At 46.2% G+C, this 16,409-nt stretch overlaps 1 protein-coding gene across 1 annotated transcript in view; it reads left to right on the plus strand.

Moving 5' to 3' along the window:
• EFCC1 (EF-hand and coiled-coil domain containing 1) overlaps positions 1–16,409 on the plus strand; it is a 116,844-nt gene that overhangs the window by 714 nt on the left and 99,721 nt on the right. The window contains exons 2-3 of the mRNA XM_019536969.1: positions 1–179; positions 2,777–3,183. The exon at positions 1–179 is cut by the window's left edge and continues 35 nt beyond it. Coding sequence (XP_019392514.1) covers positions 1–179; positions 2,777–3,183 — 586 coding nt within the window. The remainder of the gene's footprint in view (positions 180–2,776; positions 3,184–16,409) is intronic.

Genomic DNA, 16,409 nt, shown 5'->3' on the forward strand with positions numbered 1-16,409 from the left:
GCGCTGCTCCCGGGCCGCCCGGCGCCTGCTCGCGGGAGTGCTACGAGGAGATCGTGGCCCTGGAGCAGGCGGAGGACCGGATCCTGAAGCTAGAGGACGAGAACGCCAGCCTGCGGGAGCTGGTGGAGGACCTGCGGGCCGCCCTGCAGAGCAGCGACGCGCGGTGCCTGGCGCTGCAGGTGAGCCGGACGGCGCGGAGCCCGCACCCTGCCCGGCGCCTTCCTCCGCCCGGCCGTGCTGCGAGGGGGGGCGAGCGCGCAGCCTGCGGCTGGGGCTGGGCAGCCAAGGGCGAAGTGGATGTAGGGGGCCTGTTGCTGGCTGTGGTAGGTCTGCCAGTGGCTTCCAGGGTGCCCGTGGGTGCAGGTTTGCAGCGCTGCTTTGAACTAGGTTTATCAGTTGATAATAGAAGGCAATCCTCCTCCAGGGAATACAGGCTTCTAGTTACTTTGCAGAAGAGCTTCATTCAAACCTGGTTTACATTTAACTTGTAGCACAAGTAACTTGTCACAGGCTGGAAGAATCACTGGTGGGCAAGTCCTACTGTTGAGTAAGGGAGGTTGTTATATCCTGGGATCCAAGTTCAGATCAAACATCTTGTCAGATTCTAACTCCTGCAAATTCTCCTTGGCCTTTCAAGGAAGGCAAAGCACCATAGAGAAGAGCTGCAGGTTTGAGTTCATTCAAATGTTTGCTGATTTTAGAGTGAACAGGATATCCTGCAAGAGCAACCTTAACAAGTTAGGTCTCCAAGATTGTATTGTCTATGAAAGTGCACAAGAGAATATAAAGATTCATTATCTTGCTAGGTCAGCTGGAAACTCTTTGTTCATGTTTGAAAAGTTTCTTGAATCTTCAGACAGAGTTGCTTTCCTTGGCTGTCAAGGCTTCTGTTTTTAGCCAAATTCTGTGTTAATATCAATACAACTCGAATATGAAGATGGTGGGTTCTTTTTAATGAACATTTAAAAAGCTGATTCTTTAACCTGAGGGTAGTCAAGTGTTGATCACTTACCTGGTTACTTATATTCATAGTCACTAAGTAGGAGTTTGTAGAAGAATCGTAACTTTTTTGGTATTTTTTTCTTGTTTCTATTAGTTTTATTGTGTACAATCTGCTTCTACAAGAAAAAAATTGTCCTATAGCTATCAATTAATATCTGATAGTACATCATAGTTTCTTAAAACATTCAAAGGTTTTCTAAAATAAAAGTACACAACTTCAATTTAGTAAAAGTTGAGGATCCAGGGGTGAAGTGGAAAAGGCATCTCACTAAGTCTCCTACTCTGGAGTCATATCAGAAGGTGCCCTTATGAATGCCCTTACCAAGCTCCTAGCCATACCAGCTCATTCCAGCTGGTTGATGTTGGATACATTGTAGCTTTGTGTACTGTTTGGTAAGAAAACTGGTATGTCTGTCTTAGCCATGCTTAACTTGTGGGCCATTAGGCTGAAATGGACCATTCTTGCCTTTAGTAAAAAAAAACTCCTTGCAGATGTTTTTTCCCCGCCCCCCCACAAAAAAAAACAAACAAACAAACCAACCAACCTAAACTAGCACTTTAAAACTCAGTGCATTCCTGTGCTGAGCCTCTTGTGTGTCTAGAAGAGGCAGCATGTTGCTGCATCTTGGCTCTGCTGCCTAGAAATTGGGCGCTTTAGTAGGGCTTTTTTGACATTTATTTAACAGCTGATCAGCTTTAGCTAAAAAGCACCAAAAAGCCCCGCTGAAGCTCCTGATCTTTACAAATGCTGCAGAGCTGGGCTGCAGTAACATGCTATTCTTTTAGTAAAGCACAAGCAACCAAAGCGTATTTTGATCTTTTTCTGTGGCCTTTGATTGGTCAGTGACTTTGTATAATGTCATATTGTCTGAAGCATAAGAAAGAATGTATGTTTGCAAGAACAAAAAGATAGGATGCTGATTGTGAAAGGAATATTTTGGACTTACAGGTAGCCACAGAGTTGAGAAGTGCAGTCTGAGAACTCGGTTGTGTATTCAGAGTTGGAGCTCATTCTGAAAAGTGACCACTAGACATACCCATTTGGAGCCTGTTAAATATGGGACCCGATTCTGCTGCTCTTGTTCAGGCACAGCTCTGTTTGGATTCCAGTTACAGATAACTGGACTGTAATAGGCAGAACCCGAGACAACAGGCACATTCTTGCACAAAAAGGAGCAGTTGAAGTGATGAAGAATTAGAAGCCCAATATGCCAGGTATTTTAGCATACCTAGTTACCTTGGATTTGATAATAAAACTTCACATTCACATTCACAGAGTGTTTACTGGTATACATGATTGCAGTTCTAGTTGACCATTAATGCATTTTTCTAAGCCAACTGGAATGGTAGATGCATGTTAGCCCAGTTTTACAAATAGGGACATTGAGACAAAGGTGAAGTAATGGATCCAAAACCATGAAGGCAATGCAAGAACCAGGATTAAAGCTCAGGACTCCTGACTGCCACCCCTTAGGTCAAGACAGTTTGGCCAGCTGGAAAAACAAACAACAAAAACAAAAAACCCAGCATGTAATGCTTCTCCAAAGAAGAGCAGCCCACTGATATTGGGAACGGGGAAGCATATTATTTTAATCATATTTAAAACCCAATTTATTGTTCTAATAGTTTGTACAAGTCTAATGATTTACCCCAAGGACTGGCTTTGCATAGGGTAAAAAGGAAGGTTTCCAATTAAATGTGGATCAGTATTCATTTTAGCAATACCAGTTGTTTCCAGAATAATTTTTCTTCTTTATACCCTTGTTCATTGTAGGTAGGACTGCGGAAGAGCCATGCTAGTCATAAGAAGGATGGGACTTGTTTCATAGGTAAGACACTATTAACTCAGAACCACTCCCAGACCACCAAGTGCATTCAGAGTGTCCTTAAGGAAGTGGAAGTACTTCGGAGTTCCAGAGATGGACAAATTGAAGAAGCAATTAGGTTCAATCAGGAGTTGGAAAGAGAGTTGAGGAGTTCTCAGGAAGCAATAGTCACCTTGGAAGACTGCAACCGTAACCTAAAGAAGGAACAGGCAGAAATGAGGAAGAAAGTTGAGGAAGCCAGATATGCGGTCCTGAACAGTCTTGGGAAAGTGAAGGAATTAGAAGCAAAAGCCAATGAAGTACCACAGCTACAAACACACATTCAGCAGCTAGAATCAGAACTGCAGTATTATAGGTAAGCTTTCTTGATTTTATTGTCTCAGCTGTGGATCTGTGTACAATAGTATTATAGATTTAGGTCTTTATTTACTAATATTTATATTAATAAACATTTATATTGTAGTTTGGTTACTTTGTTCAAAGTGTGTGTGGGGCGGGGAGGGGTCATTTTGGGGAGCATGGCATTTAGCCAGAATCTGAATAAACTGAATTGAAGTTGAATTCCTTTATTCATTAAAGTAGTAATTTGAAACAGGTAGGCTTTAGACCATACAAATGAAATGTCTATCAAATCACCATCTCCAAAACACAGCTTGGCTTGAAAATAAAATGATTATATTTTATCAAATCTATTTATAGAAGTGGTTGGAGAGAAATTAGAAGCTACCTGTTCATTTACTTAGTAGGGCTCCACAGCAGATCTCACTGCATTTTTTTGTTTGAAGTAAAGATATTACAGTGAGGAGATACTCTAAATAACCAATCCACCAAAAAGAAAAGCAATGCAACACTTCAAGGTAAACCTACAGAATCATTATTTACTCACTACTTTATTAGTCTACATATCCACCTGTTATTTTAAGTTTTAACAGCTAATTAGAATTGCATTATTTCCTGTTTATTAAACCCAGTATAAAACATTAGAAATGTTAACTGAATGGGGAGTGTTCTATCACTCATTTGAAACCTATACTATGTCGTAAGTTGGAAATGTCACAAGTGAAGCTAGGTTCTAGCCTCATTTAGAATATAATGCACAGCATAACTTAATCTGTGAAAACTCATATATGTATCTTAGTTCACTGGATAGCAAATTTTTTAAAAAATAGCTTTTGGGTAATTATGAGTCTCGTAGACATTACAAAGCTTTTCAACAGAAACTAGTGGGTTCTAGTACCTAGTATGCAGGGGAAGTGGCTGGGGAGCCATGAGGGGTCTGGTCCTTATGTAGCAGTGCAGCCCTGGCCCCTTCCCCACCATCTGCCCCAAAGCACATACGCACACGCTGCCAGCAATGAGCTGGGCTGGGACTCTCTGGATCCCAGTGCAGCTGCTTGCAGTCCTGGCCAGCCATGCATTGGCAGCAGCAGCAGGCAAGGGGTTTTCCTAGCCAGTTGCTACCATCCCCACCGCAGCCCCATAAGGGTGGCAGTAGCATGAGGGGCTGTCCTAGCCTGCTGCTGCTGCCACCTAGAGAGTAAGTGAGTACAGGCAGGGGCAGGTCCCTGTAGATAGATGTTATCTGTTAAACAGTTGACCAATAACATTAGGGGAGTTTAAAACAGGTAGTTAATGGGTATTTACATCCTAGTACAGACCTAATCCCTTTGATGCTTTTGTTCAGACAAAAAAAGCTTCCACGTAATGCAGTGATGCTTATTTGAAGCACAGGAAGTTTCTACAGAATCAGAACTGGATATCTAGTGTTATGTGTATATCAGCACATTTAGGTAGGCATGAGAGCAAGAGCATTTATTTTCAAATAGACTTCTCTTCAATTTTTTCCCCTGATATCTACATGTTTTAGTATTTTTGGCTACTCCAAACTTCATAATCTTTTCCAAATTGGTGTTTCAGCTGCTTGCTTATGGTAAGACTTCATGTTGAGTTATTTATGGTAACATAGCTATTGTGCTATATTTACATCAGAAGAATCTAAAAATACCCTCTCTATCCAGTGTCTTTATATAAGCATTGTGTATGTTTATAGTTGTATGGCTGCAGAAAATGCTGCTGTGATTTCATGAAATGCATACATTTTAAAAATACTGTCAAGAGCATGTCATTTCCTAGATTATACTCCTAACTTACAGGCCCCCCACTGCCAGCAAGTCCTTCTATGAGCAGTACAGCCTTTATTCCATTATCTGTGACAGTACTCTACTGGCTTTGCAGTGAGAGCGCAAGGCTCTTCTTGACAAAAATATCTCTCTGCAGGTGGGAGGCAAGTGCGATGAAGCATGAAGAAAAAAAAAAAAAAAAAAAAAAAAAAAAAAAAAAACAAAACCAAAAAACCCCCCACCAAACCCAACACACTCATCCTTGAGAAAAAGGGCGTTAGAAGATAGGGTGACCAAACATCCTGGTTTGGCCAGGATAGTCCTGGATTCCATAGGCCAGCTCCAGCCAGTTGGTCAAAAGTCCCAGGCTGGAGTCTGGTGGGAGACAGGGTGGCATGGTACAGCAGGTGGGCAGGCACCACTGCTACTGTAGGGGAACAGGGAATATAGGAACCTCAGATATGGCATCTTAGGGTGACCATACATCTTCCTGGCTTGCTCCTGCAGCATGGCAACAATATCTGCCTGCCCACCTGTTTGGCACACCATGCCACTACAGTGTCCCACCAGACTGCAGCCTGAGACTTTTGACCAATCAGCTGGGACTGGCCTATTGAATCCGGGACTGTCCTAGGCAAAACAAGATGTATGGTCACCCTAGTTAAAGATCAACAGATCAAACTTCAAAGATAAATAGAACAACACCATCAACCCAGACTTGCACAAGGACTCTAAAGGGCTACAGCAAAATAAAGGCTGTGGTTTAAAAGTGTATAAAAAAAGCCAAAAAACAAACAACACACATACACACCACATGGTATTTGTAATAGAATACTTTGATTTATAATGCAATTATAAAATTGCACAGTGATTTTGAAGTGAGTATAGGGCTCAGGAATGGAGCCTGATGACAGGCTGAAAACTGCAGTCTTTTAAAGATGCTGAATATATTCAGCACAGGATAAATGCAATTACTCCATAATGTTTCACCAGCAGGCTTTTGTCCTGTAGAGATATCAGCTCGCAGGGCAAGATATTTGTTCTAGTTCCTTGCCCATTTAATACTGGCCTCTGCTTTAATCAACTCCTCTGCTGGCAATTTATGTCAGTTGTGATAAAGCCATGGGGACAAATTCCCCTCTCAATGGGGGAAATCTGTACTGCACATTTCAGGATAGCAGAGAGATCCAGGAGCTCTCAGAGAGAAACAGGATAAGTTAGCCTGCACAGAGATCCAGGCTGCTGTGGCCGTGCTATTTCTGGTATTCAAACTACCCTATTTAAAATTGACTCATATCGGTGCACAACTTCAGTTTGCATTTTGGATATACCCAGTTACACACATATTGAATTCCATTTATGCAACTGGTGACAGAATCTAGCCCTCACTAATCACACACTGAAAAGCCATACTGTACCCTTTGCTTATTCAGTTAAAAAAAAAAAAAAAGTCCTTGGAGGTAGATTGTGCAGAACCACAGGTTGAAGTTTCATGTTACACTTAGGCATTATTAAAAGGCACTTAAAATGCAAGTATCCACACAATGCCCATTAATTCATGCTGAGGGCCTGCTGAGCATCTCAAGGTTGCTCCACTTCAAGCCAGGTAGCACAGTCCACCCTTGCCTGTTGAAAGTAACTTCAGTCTGCTCCATGGAGCCAGACGAGCAATTTTCAGACCTCCAAACATCCCAGGATGCACTGCTCTCAGCCCTCCCCACCCCTGCTCCTTGGACAAACTTTCCACCTTTCCAAACTCTACTGCCCAGTGGGTGTTACTGTCAAGGAGCAAGTGGGGTCCTGCTAGTGCCAGGAGGCAGGTTGCAGTGGCAGGAACATGGAGCTGGGAGGTGAAGAGGCATGACCATGGGGGCTGTAACTTCCTCCCTCAGGCCCTCATATTCCTGTCTAGGCAGGAGGGGGCTTTGCTACAGGGAGCCCTTCAACTCCTGCCAAACCAGTGCCCCCCACTCCTCATCTCAGCCTTCCCTGGAGAGGATTGTACTTTTTGCCCAGAGCCAGGCAAGAGCCATGGAAAACTTCAGTTCATTTCTATGCTGCTGCTATGCAAAATCCCTGGTGTCTGTGCTGGTAATGTAGCCCTCTTCCCCCACCCCTCCCAAACCCAGGATAGGAATGGGGATGCAGAAGAAAGCCACAGCCCTATTAGGCCATGTGGCTGGGGGAGCACCAGCAGTGCTAGAGGGAAATGGACCAGGCATCATAGGAAAATGTCAATCATCTTGAGTAACTGAGGTTAATTTAACACTGTGGCTTTTGGCTGGCTCCAGGCAAAAGGTGTAAGTGTTCTCTGGGGAAGAATTGGGCCCCCCCCCCCCCAAGATCAGGTCAGCAGAGGTCAATGGAGGGCTCCCACAGCACAGCCTTTTCCCACTACCCCCTACCCCAAGATGGGGATGTGGGGGGCCTGTGGAGGGAAGCAGAGACTCCATGCCTCTCTCATAGCTCTACACTTCTGCAACCCCCAACTGCCCCCGCCATCCCCACACCCAGAGCAGGGATACAGCCCAGGTCTCCTAGCTGCACCCCTGTTCACCAGCCTTCTAGTGGGAGGTCAGAACTGTATAGGAAAGAAACAGTATTAACCCTTAGTGTGCAACTGCCCACAGCACATTTCAACTTTAGTACTGCTGAACTCTGTATTTAGTATGGTCTAAATATACCATGCAACTTGACACATAGAATCCTAAGCTAGAAGAGGCTTCAAGGGTGATCTAGTAGTTGACCCCACTGCGTGAATGCAGGATAGCACAAGAATAGTGTATCCCAGACAAATGTCGATACAACTTCAGAAGTCTCCAATGAAGGAAATTCCACAAATTTCTCTGAACAGCATATTTCACTGTCCTCCTGTTCTGGCACTGGGGCACAAGGCAGCCCATATAGAACGGAAGAATGAGATGTGGTATCTCTCTCTCTACTGTACACAGTTGCCTTGATTTCTCTGCCCTCTGCTGTCTATAAGACCTGCAGATAGGCGGGGAGTTGGCTAAAGAATACAATGAGGTGAACAGCTGCTTTAAACCTCATGTTTTCCCCAGATGTCAGATGAGAATTAGAATGCTTAAAGGACTGTAAATTATTGCTGCTTTGAACAGAGAATTCCAGCTCTATGAATTTTCTGCATCTAAGTGAGGCTTGAGCATATTACAAGCATCCAGGTGCAGTATGAATAAATACTGCAGGGTGTGGACAAAGAGGTACTCAAAGAGAAGCTGTTGTGTTCACAGGGGAGAGGAAGGTTAGTCACTGGAGACTCCCAGCCTAACTTACTCAAGTCTCTCTTCATCCCCAGTACTCTGGTGAAAGCCCTGCTTTTCTCAGAGGATGGGTACCAACCTAGCAGTCACACAGTGTCCTTGCTTACCTTTCATGCTTTTTAAAATATTAAGGGGAGGTCTGTTTGCCTAAGATTCCCCAAGTAATTTAGGTGACGGACTCCAATTTCCAGCCCTTAGTTATCAAAGGCCACCAGGTTGCTTCAACTTTTGGGCATTATCAGTCATGACTCAGGTAATATTACCCAGCAACCTCCCAAGAGGTAGACAACTCAAGTCCACATCTTGAGAGGAAAAACATTTAAGGACTCACTGTTGACAGAATGCTCTCCCAAGTAGGGATGCTTTTCCGTTTTGGCAGGGCTAAGGTCAGTTCTCTATTGTATCCACTAGAGGTGCACTGATACAGCGGTCCGATATCAGATCAGTACCAATAAAGAAAGTTTGCTATATTGGATATTGGCCCAATGGGGCAGGTAATTTGGCTGATAAATGCCCATGCTGCATGCAGCTGCAGTGTAGCATGCAGGCAGCAAGAAGCATAGCGAGCAGCATGGAGAGTTTCATAGTTGGTAGGGTCAGAAGGGACCTGAGCAGATCATCAAGTCTGACCCCCTGCCATGGCAGGAAAGAGTACTGGGGGTCAAATAACCCTCAGCTGATTGGAGGGGGGTAGATCAACACCCACACAGTGAGGAAGGGGGCAGGGAAAGGGGCAGGTGCTGCCCAGACATGGTGGGGGGAAATGCAGGACAAAGCCATGGCTCATGGGGGGGGTGCAGCTTCCACCACTGCTTGCACCCTGGGAGGGCGGGAGCAGCTGTGTGCTCTTGGATCTGCATGGGGTGGGCAGGCTGCAGCTGTCAGCTCAAGCCAGTACTGCATGGCGCTCTTTTTGGCAGCGTGGGGCTCGGAGCAGGCACTGGTGGCACTGGGAGGGGACTACAGCCACCCTAAAATTTCACCGCAGCTCTGTTCCACTCCCAGCACCACAGCTGCTGCCTGCCCAGTATAGCCCTGCCTCAATACTCTGCTGCCACCTACATGCTGGGAAAGAGCTGAAGTAGTGCCTGTCAGCTGGCAGCTGTGGCACTGGGAGTGGAACAAAGCTGCAGCAAAATTTGGAGTGGCTGCAACCCCCTCCGAGTCCTGCCCCCATCAAGAAGAGCCCTGTGCAGTGCCAACTTGAGCCAGCAGCTGCAGCCCACCCCACAAAGATCCAGGGATACATCTGACCCCTCTCCCCCGCAGTGCCCTCCTGGGATACAAGTAGGGGCATTAATCTTTGCCCAGCTTATTCAGGCTGAAATTTTTCATGGAAGATATCTTCCTCAAACTGAATTATTTGGGGGAAATTTTAGTAAAACTAGTCAAGTTACTTCAGAGAACAGGATTAGAGGAAGAGGTTTGGTTTTGTCCATATTAAAATAAGGGCATGTTTAGCTGAGTAGTTTTAGTACTGAGAGCCAGTGGGGAGAGGGAAGAAGTTGATATCAGAAGAGGAGCTGGAGATACAGAGATTGATTAGATGAGGAGCTTGGTTGGGAATAGAAATGGAGGAGACTGATAAAATTGCTGGGAAAGGAAGGCAGGATAAGACTGGATGAGAGAGAAGCAGGAGGGTTTCAACTTGAAGGGAAGGTGGGGGGGGAAGAAAAAAAAAAAGAGGGCAGAAGGTTGTTACTCAGACTAACTTCCCTTCCATATCTAGGCAAACTTCAGTTAAAGTTTATGTACCAGAATAATTTATTGAGGCAAAATAGAAGGAGAGCTGAATGGCACATCAGGAGACCATCTAGTTCAGCACCATGCACTAATCAGGTGCTGCTAAATACTGTCTTGACAGATATTTGTCTAACCCAGGTGTGGCAAAGTGGGGGTTCCCAACTAGCCACAGTGCTAGTTTTCCCCACCTGCCTTTAGGCATGCCACCCACCTATCTTGCCTCTCATGCCTTTTTGTTAATTAAGTTGTTAATTAAGGCGGGAGGCCGCCCCTTTTTTGCCCCGATGCCAGGGGGGCCCTATCTGCAGCTCTGTTCCTTCTCTACACTGAAGCCCAAGCCTCGTAGATGGCATCCAGATGACAGCATGCTCCCAGCCTACAGATGAAGCTAGCTTAGGCCTTGTTGTCAAGCCCCAGACATGCACACTTTCATACTGCCTTCTTGACTACAGAGTCTCACACTCCGCCCCTTCTCACAGGGTCTCTTTTATGCCTCAAGAATTAGTACCACCTTGCTCCCTCTTGGAGCAGGCCCCTTAGGCCATAGGCTTTAGCTGGCTCATAACTTGGGTGGCAGACATACTGTCTGTCTTTTGGGCCTCTCCCACAACCCTCACTGGGGTAGTGGCCAGCCAGTTACTCAACTGGGTCTAAGCTTGCCCTTTCTCAAAGCAACTCTGTACACTCAGACAATACTAGGCTCCCAGCCCTCTGGTTTTTCCCCTCCCTGGAGCCCCTCATCTCTACCTACTCCCCAGTGGGGTTCAGGCAGCTGCAGCCATGCCTGGTCACCGCTCTTACTCCTCAGGGTCTTGCACCCTGCAGGTGGCCACAGCTGTGCCTGGGGCCAGCTACCTCCAGTGTTGAATGACCCACCTGAAGGTGAGGGCTGGAGTTAGGGTGCCCCTACCCACCTTTCGCCAGGGTGGTAACTGGCTTGGCATTTCCTGGGGGTTCCCATGCCACTGAGAGCCCCAGGCTACCCACTCCCAGCAAGGTGCAGTTTTAGCTCATGCCCAGGACCAAGAGCCTCCAAACCATCCCCTGCAGCTCCTGCCCTTACCTCCAGGATGTCACATGGAGCCTTGCAGTCAGGTAGTGTTACTGCCTGGAGTGCCAGCAGCAAACTGCTCTGTTTATATGGGTGGCCAAAGATCTAAAATGGCCGCTGCAATCAAGGACCTGTTGGCTGCTTGGCTCAACTCTTAAAGTGGCAGGCACCTACAGTGGCCTGCCACACATCTTCCCCTTCAAAATAGTTCCTGGGGGAGGTTTCCCCTGCTACTCCTCCAAAGCAGGCTCCCCTCAGAGCCTGTGAAAGCCCTCAAGTGGCGAGCACCCCCAGTGGTGCTCTGTCACACACCTCCCTCCTTAGAATGACATTTAGGGGCTTCGCTTGGCTGCCTTCCCTGCTGGCTTTGTCTCAGACTACTGCAGCCCCTGCCACATGGCGAGCGCCCCAACTGTACTCCTCCACACCAGGGATGGGCAATTATTTTGGGTGGAGGGCTGCTTAAGGAGTTCTGGTGAGCTGTCAAGATGCCATATAGATAGCCCTGCCCCTTGACATTTGTCCCGCCCCTGGTCACCATCTGGGGACTAGACATCACACTCCTAACCCCTGACCTTTGCCACCAGAAGTCCTTCCCCTTGCCCCCAGAAATACTCCTGGGGAGCGGGGAGGTTGCCATCTCAGAACCAGAACCAGAAAAAAATCAAAACATACACTAAAAGTCAAACACCTACTATAACATATTTAAATTTTGTTACAAAAAATATGTTTGTCATGATGTGTGTTTGTGTGCTATATATAGAGGTGATTGCATAATAACTCAAAATAAATTCTTAATTTTGTATATTTTGGAGGGGGTGTGTGGTGGGGGGGTGTGGTGTGTATGGTGGAGCGGGAGAGGTTTGTGAGGAGGTGTGGCTGGGGGGGCATAGGGTATGTTGGGGGGGTGTGTATATGCAGGGAGTTGTGGGGGCAGGGTGTGGGTGTGTGAGGGAGGGTGGGGGGGGTGTGGGAACCCCCCCCCCCAGACTCCTCCCATGGTGCACAGGTGTCTGGCTGGGTGCAGCTTCAGCCAGCACTGCACATTGCAGTGAAGGGCGCAACCTCTGCTGGGGTGTCTGTATCGCTGGCACCCCCACCACTCACGTGCAGGCCCCACACTTGCACAACACAGGAGGGAAGCCCCGCGTGCTGGAGCAGGGTGCTGTGCAAGTGCAGGGGCTATGTGTGAATGGTGGGATACGGGTGGCCTGATGGGGGGTTGTGCCCCTTGCTGCGATGTGCAGTGCTGGCTGGAGTTGTGTCCGGCTGGACACTTGCACCGAGTGCTGCCCTGTGGCTCCTGCCACCGCCTAACAGGCTGTGTGCCATGGATGGAGTGTAGGGGACTCCCTACCCTCCCTCACACCCATATGCTGCCCACCCAAGCTCCATGCTGCTACCACCCCCTGGGGTGCAGGCTCTGTGCTGCCACCAGCAGCAACCCCACACTTTGTGGTCCTGCCCAGCTGCAGCCCCATCCCGCTGCTTCCCTACCTGCAGCAGCAGCCCTGCGTGGAAGCTGCACACTGGCTGACTGGGCTTTTCTGCCTACAAGGATGGGAGTGAGGTAGTAGGGTACATTTGGGTCTGTGTGTACACATGAGCACCTCATTTCCACCCTTGTGGTCAGAAGGGCTGGGCAGGGCACAGTTTGTTGGTGGGCGGGGCACAATTTGTTTTGGGGCACCATGGGCTGGATGAAAATGTTTGGCGAGCCAGATTTGGTCCATGGGCTATATTTTGCCCTCCAGTGAAGGCAAATTTATAAATCTCCCTCTTTAGCCTGTTTCAGTACTTCACTGTCCTTATAGTTGGACAGTTTTTCCTAATATACAATCTACATTTTCTTTGCTAAAAATTAATGTGGGGGTTTTTTTGGCTTCTCTTCCCTGTACATGGAGATTAATCCGTTACTGTTGGGGATTTTTGTACAAGATCTTTTTATTTATTGGAAGACTGTTACCCTATTCTGCCTTATTCTTGTTTCTTCTAGACTGTCTAGCCAAATTACTTCCAACTTTTCCTTGTAGGTAACATTTCTTAAACTACTTTTGACTCTTAGTGATCTCCTCTGGACTCTTGTTTACATGTTTTGTAAAGTGTAAGTATGGCTGTCATCTTACTCATGTCAAGTAGAACAAAATTAATTACCTCCCACATTTTGCATTCAGCACTCCCATCATTGCAGAATAAGATTTATCTTCTTTGCAATAACATCATATTCTTTGCTCACATTAAGTTTCTGATCCACATTAATCCCCAAATCTTTTTGTGCATAACTGCTGCCTAGCCAGTTATTCTGCAGCCAGTTTTGTCCTTTTGTCCTTGTGCATTTGTTTTCTTTCCCAAGTGTAGTGCTTCACACTTGCCTTTACTGAGTTTCATCTTATTGATGTCAGACAATTTTGCCAATTTTTGAAGATCATTTAGAACTCTGATTCTGTCTTCAAAGGTAGCTCTCTCACCATGAACTTACCTGAAAACGTAATATGTGTAGTCTCTGTTCCATTGTCTAAATTTTTTAACAAAAATAGTGATTCAGACTAGATCCAGAAGACTCCTGTAGGGCCACACTTGAACTGCTCTTGAAGTCTGATAGAAGCTTACTTATAGCTTCTCTCTGAATGTAGTTTTTCAACCAGTTGAGTATCCATCTTGTCATGATTTAATCTAAACTGGGGCTGTCCAAATGCTGGCCATCGGGCTGCATGCAGCCCACAAGGGACTAAAATGCAATCCAACCATTGCTGATGTAATTGGTCTGGCTACAGCTGTTCCTTTATAAAAATTAAATTTGAGAGAAAGAATTAAGCAGTAGTTTTAGTACAATAGGCAACATACTGTCTATATTTATTTAGTTTAAGCATTTACCATTGATTAAGAAGGCAATATTTAATTCTGGGGAAAGACTGTATACTACACTCAGTTGGAAATGGACTTCTATAACATGGGGAATTCTGATATACATCTCTTCCACCTATATATCCAAACATAAACAAAGTATTATGTATAGTATCTTCAGGAAGGGGAAAATAATGGTACTTTAAAGTTATATGTAAGTTATACACACAAAAAAAATCTTTAGATTTACATCAACCTTTGGATGTAATCTAAGGCAAGGGTGTCAAACATATGGCCCATGGGCTGGATCTGGAGATGAGTCATCTAGCCCACAGGACTTCTCATGGTTTGGACCACCCATCTCTGTGGGCCAGATTTGTCTCATGGGGATCATTGCTGCCCCTATGGTGATGCCGTTAATGCTCCTGTGTTTTAGCACAGCTTTGGAATTATTAAGTGGATATAAGACTGTCTTATTACAGATAGGTTTAGAAGGTGCTGCTGTCTATTTGTCCAGGTATCTAAATATGCAACCCAGCAGTTCTGGAATTGTTTTCCAAAATGCACTATGCCAGAGGTGGGCAAAATACAGCCAGTGGGCTGGTTTCAGTCTGCCAGTTGATTTTATCTGGCCCGCAAGTAGGCAATGCAGGTGGTAGCGCCACACGGCAAGCCATAGAAGATCCACATTTGGGCCTATGCCTTTCCTGCCAGGCGGCATGGGCAGCAGCTCTGGCTTTGGCCTCTGCTGGCGTAGCCTGGGAGATGGAGTTCAGCCCACCCAGGGCCTGCAGGGCTGGATTTGTATCTCCCAGGCACCATGGGAAGAAGCAGCTTCTCCTGCCTACCTGCCTGCTACTGTGCTGTCCCAGCAGAGGCCAGAGCCACAGCTGCTGCCTGACAGCAATGGTAGGGTCTTGAGCATGGCTCACCCAGGGCCTGCCATGCAGTGTCGGGTGGGTGAGGCTGTTTCTGCCTAGCATCTTTGCTAGGGAATATGCGCTCACGTGTATGTGTGTGTGCATGCATGCATGTGTGTGTGTGTGTGCATGCATGCATGTGTGTATGTGTAGCCCGCAACAGCTCACCAGAACTCTTTAAGTAGCCCTTTAGCCCAAATCATTGCCCACCCTTGCATTTTGCTGTACAAGAGAAGCTAGATACGTCCCTAGCACAGGGGTTTCAACCGGTGGTCCATGGACCCTTGGGGGTCTGCAGACAATGTCTGAGGATACCTGGGGCCTCTGGGACCCAGGAAAGAGTAGGGGAAGTCTTGTCCATTCTGAGACACAAAGGGCACAGGCCAAGGCAGGGGGTGGACCTGGCACAGGGTTGTGGGCTCCTCTCACTGCTATGTCTAAGGGGCCATGAAAGATAACTACGATCAGTCAAAAGTATGTGAATACCCACACTTAGAATTCAAAGGGGTCCATACCTCCACTTGAAATTGTTAGGGGTCTGCAAATAAAAAAGGGTTGAAATCCACTGCCCTAGCACTTTGCAACAGTGCAAAATTAGATTCATAAACAGTAAATGTTTTAAACAATGCATTGCCATAACAATGGGGCCAGCTTTGATTATGCTTAATATTGCCAGTCACCTAGGGTCTCCATGTGGAGAAGATAGCTGGAACCAGAGTGCAGATATACAAGAACAGTAAATTATTCTGCACTGTAAGAGACTAACTTCTAACCTAACATGTTAAAAACTTCTATAATAGAAATTAAGAACTTTTATAATTACCTATTTTGCTTTAATGGAAGGAATTTAAATATAAGTGCAAACTAAATTCTAAAGAAGAAGAAGACAGAGGCAATATACAAGAAAAGACAGTATCTTAGATCAGGAGTGTCGGACTCATTGGGCCCTACAGGCCCAAATGACGTGTGAGCAGCAGTGGCAGTGTTAATCCCCACAGCAGCTGGAGCTGCTTTTTCAGCCTGGCCTTGGAACCTAGAGAGTGAACATGGCTGTTGGTCACCCCCCTCGTGTCCCCTTCTATCAATTTTAATAGCTAGGAGCTACTAAAAAAGCCTTATTTTGACAGTGGGCAACAGGAAGGAGAGTGGCATTAACTTCCTGGGTTACAACCAGGGTGGATAAAAATCATGTTTTTTTAATAAAAAAAAAATCAGACTTTTAAAAACGTAAATCAGATTTTGCTTTTAAATCAGATTTTTAAATTTAAAAAAAATCAATAAAATACTAAATTTCTCATTTAAAAAATAACAGTTCCAATTAAATCTTGTCACAAATGTGCTATACCTAAGATTCCCTCTAAGGTGCACGTGTGCACGGCTGTGCACAACTAAAAGTGTGACTGTGAGAGGCTGGTGTGGGAGCCTGGCATGGGCTCCACTGGCTCCGGGGAAGTGCTCCACTCCCCTGCATCAGGGCTGGGGAGTGGAGCACTTCCCGGGAGCCGGCAGAGCCCACTCCAGCCGCCTGCCCCAGCCTCCATCCCTGCCTTGCCTCACCTCGGGGAGGAGCTGCTGCCTGTCCCAGTGAGGCTCCATTGGCTCCAGGGCACTGGTCTGCTCCC

Source organism: Crocodylus porosus, unplaced genomic scaffold (genome assembly GCF_001723895.1).
Source record: "Crocodylus porosus isolate Cpor-Errol unplaced genomic scaffold, CroPor_comp1, whole genome shotgun sequence".
NCBI classification, from domain to species: Eukaryota; Metazoa; Chordata; order Crocodylia; family Crocodylidae; genus Crocodylus; species Crocodylus porosus.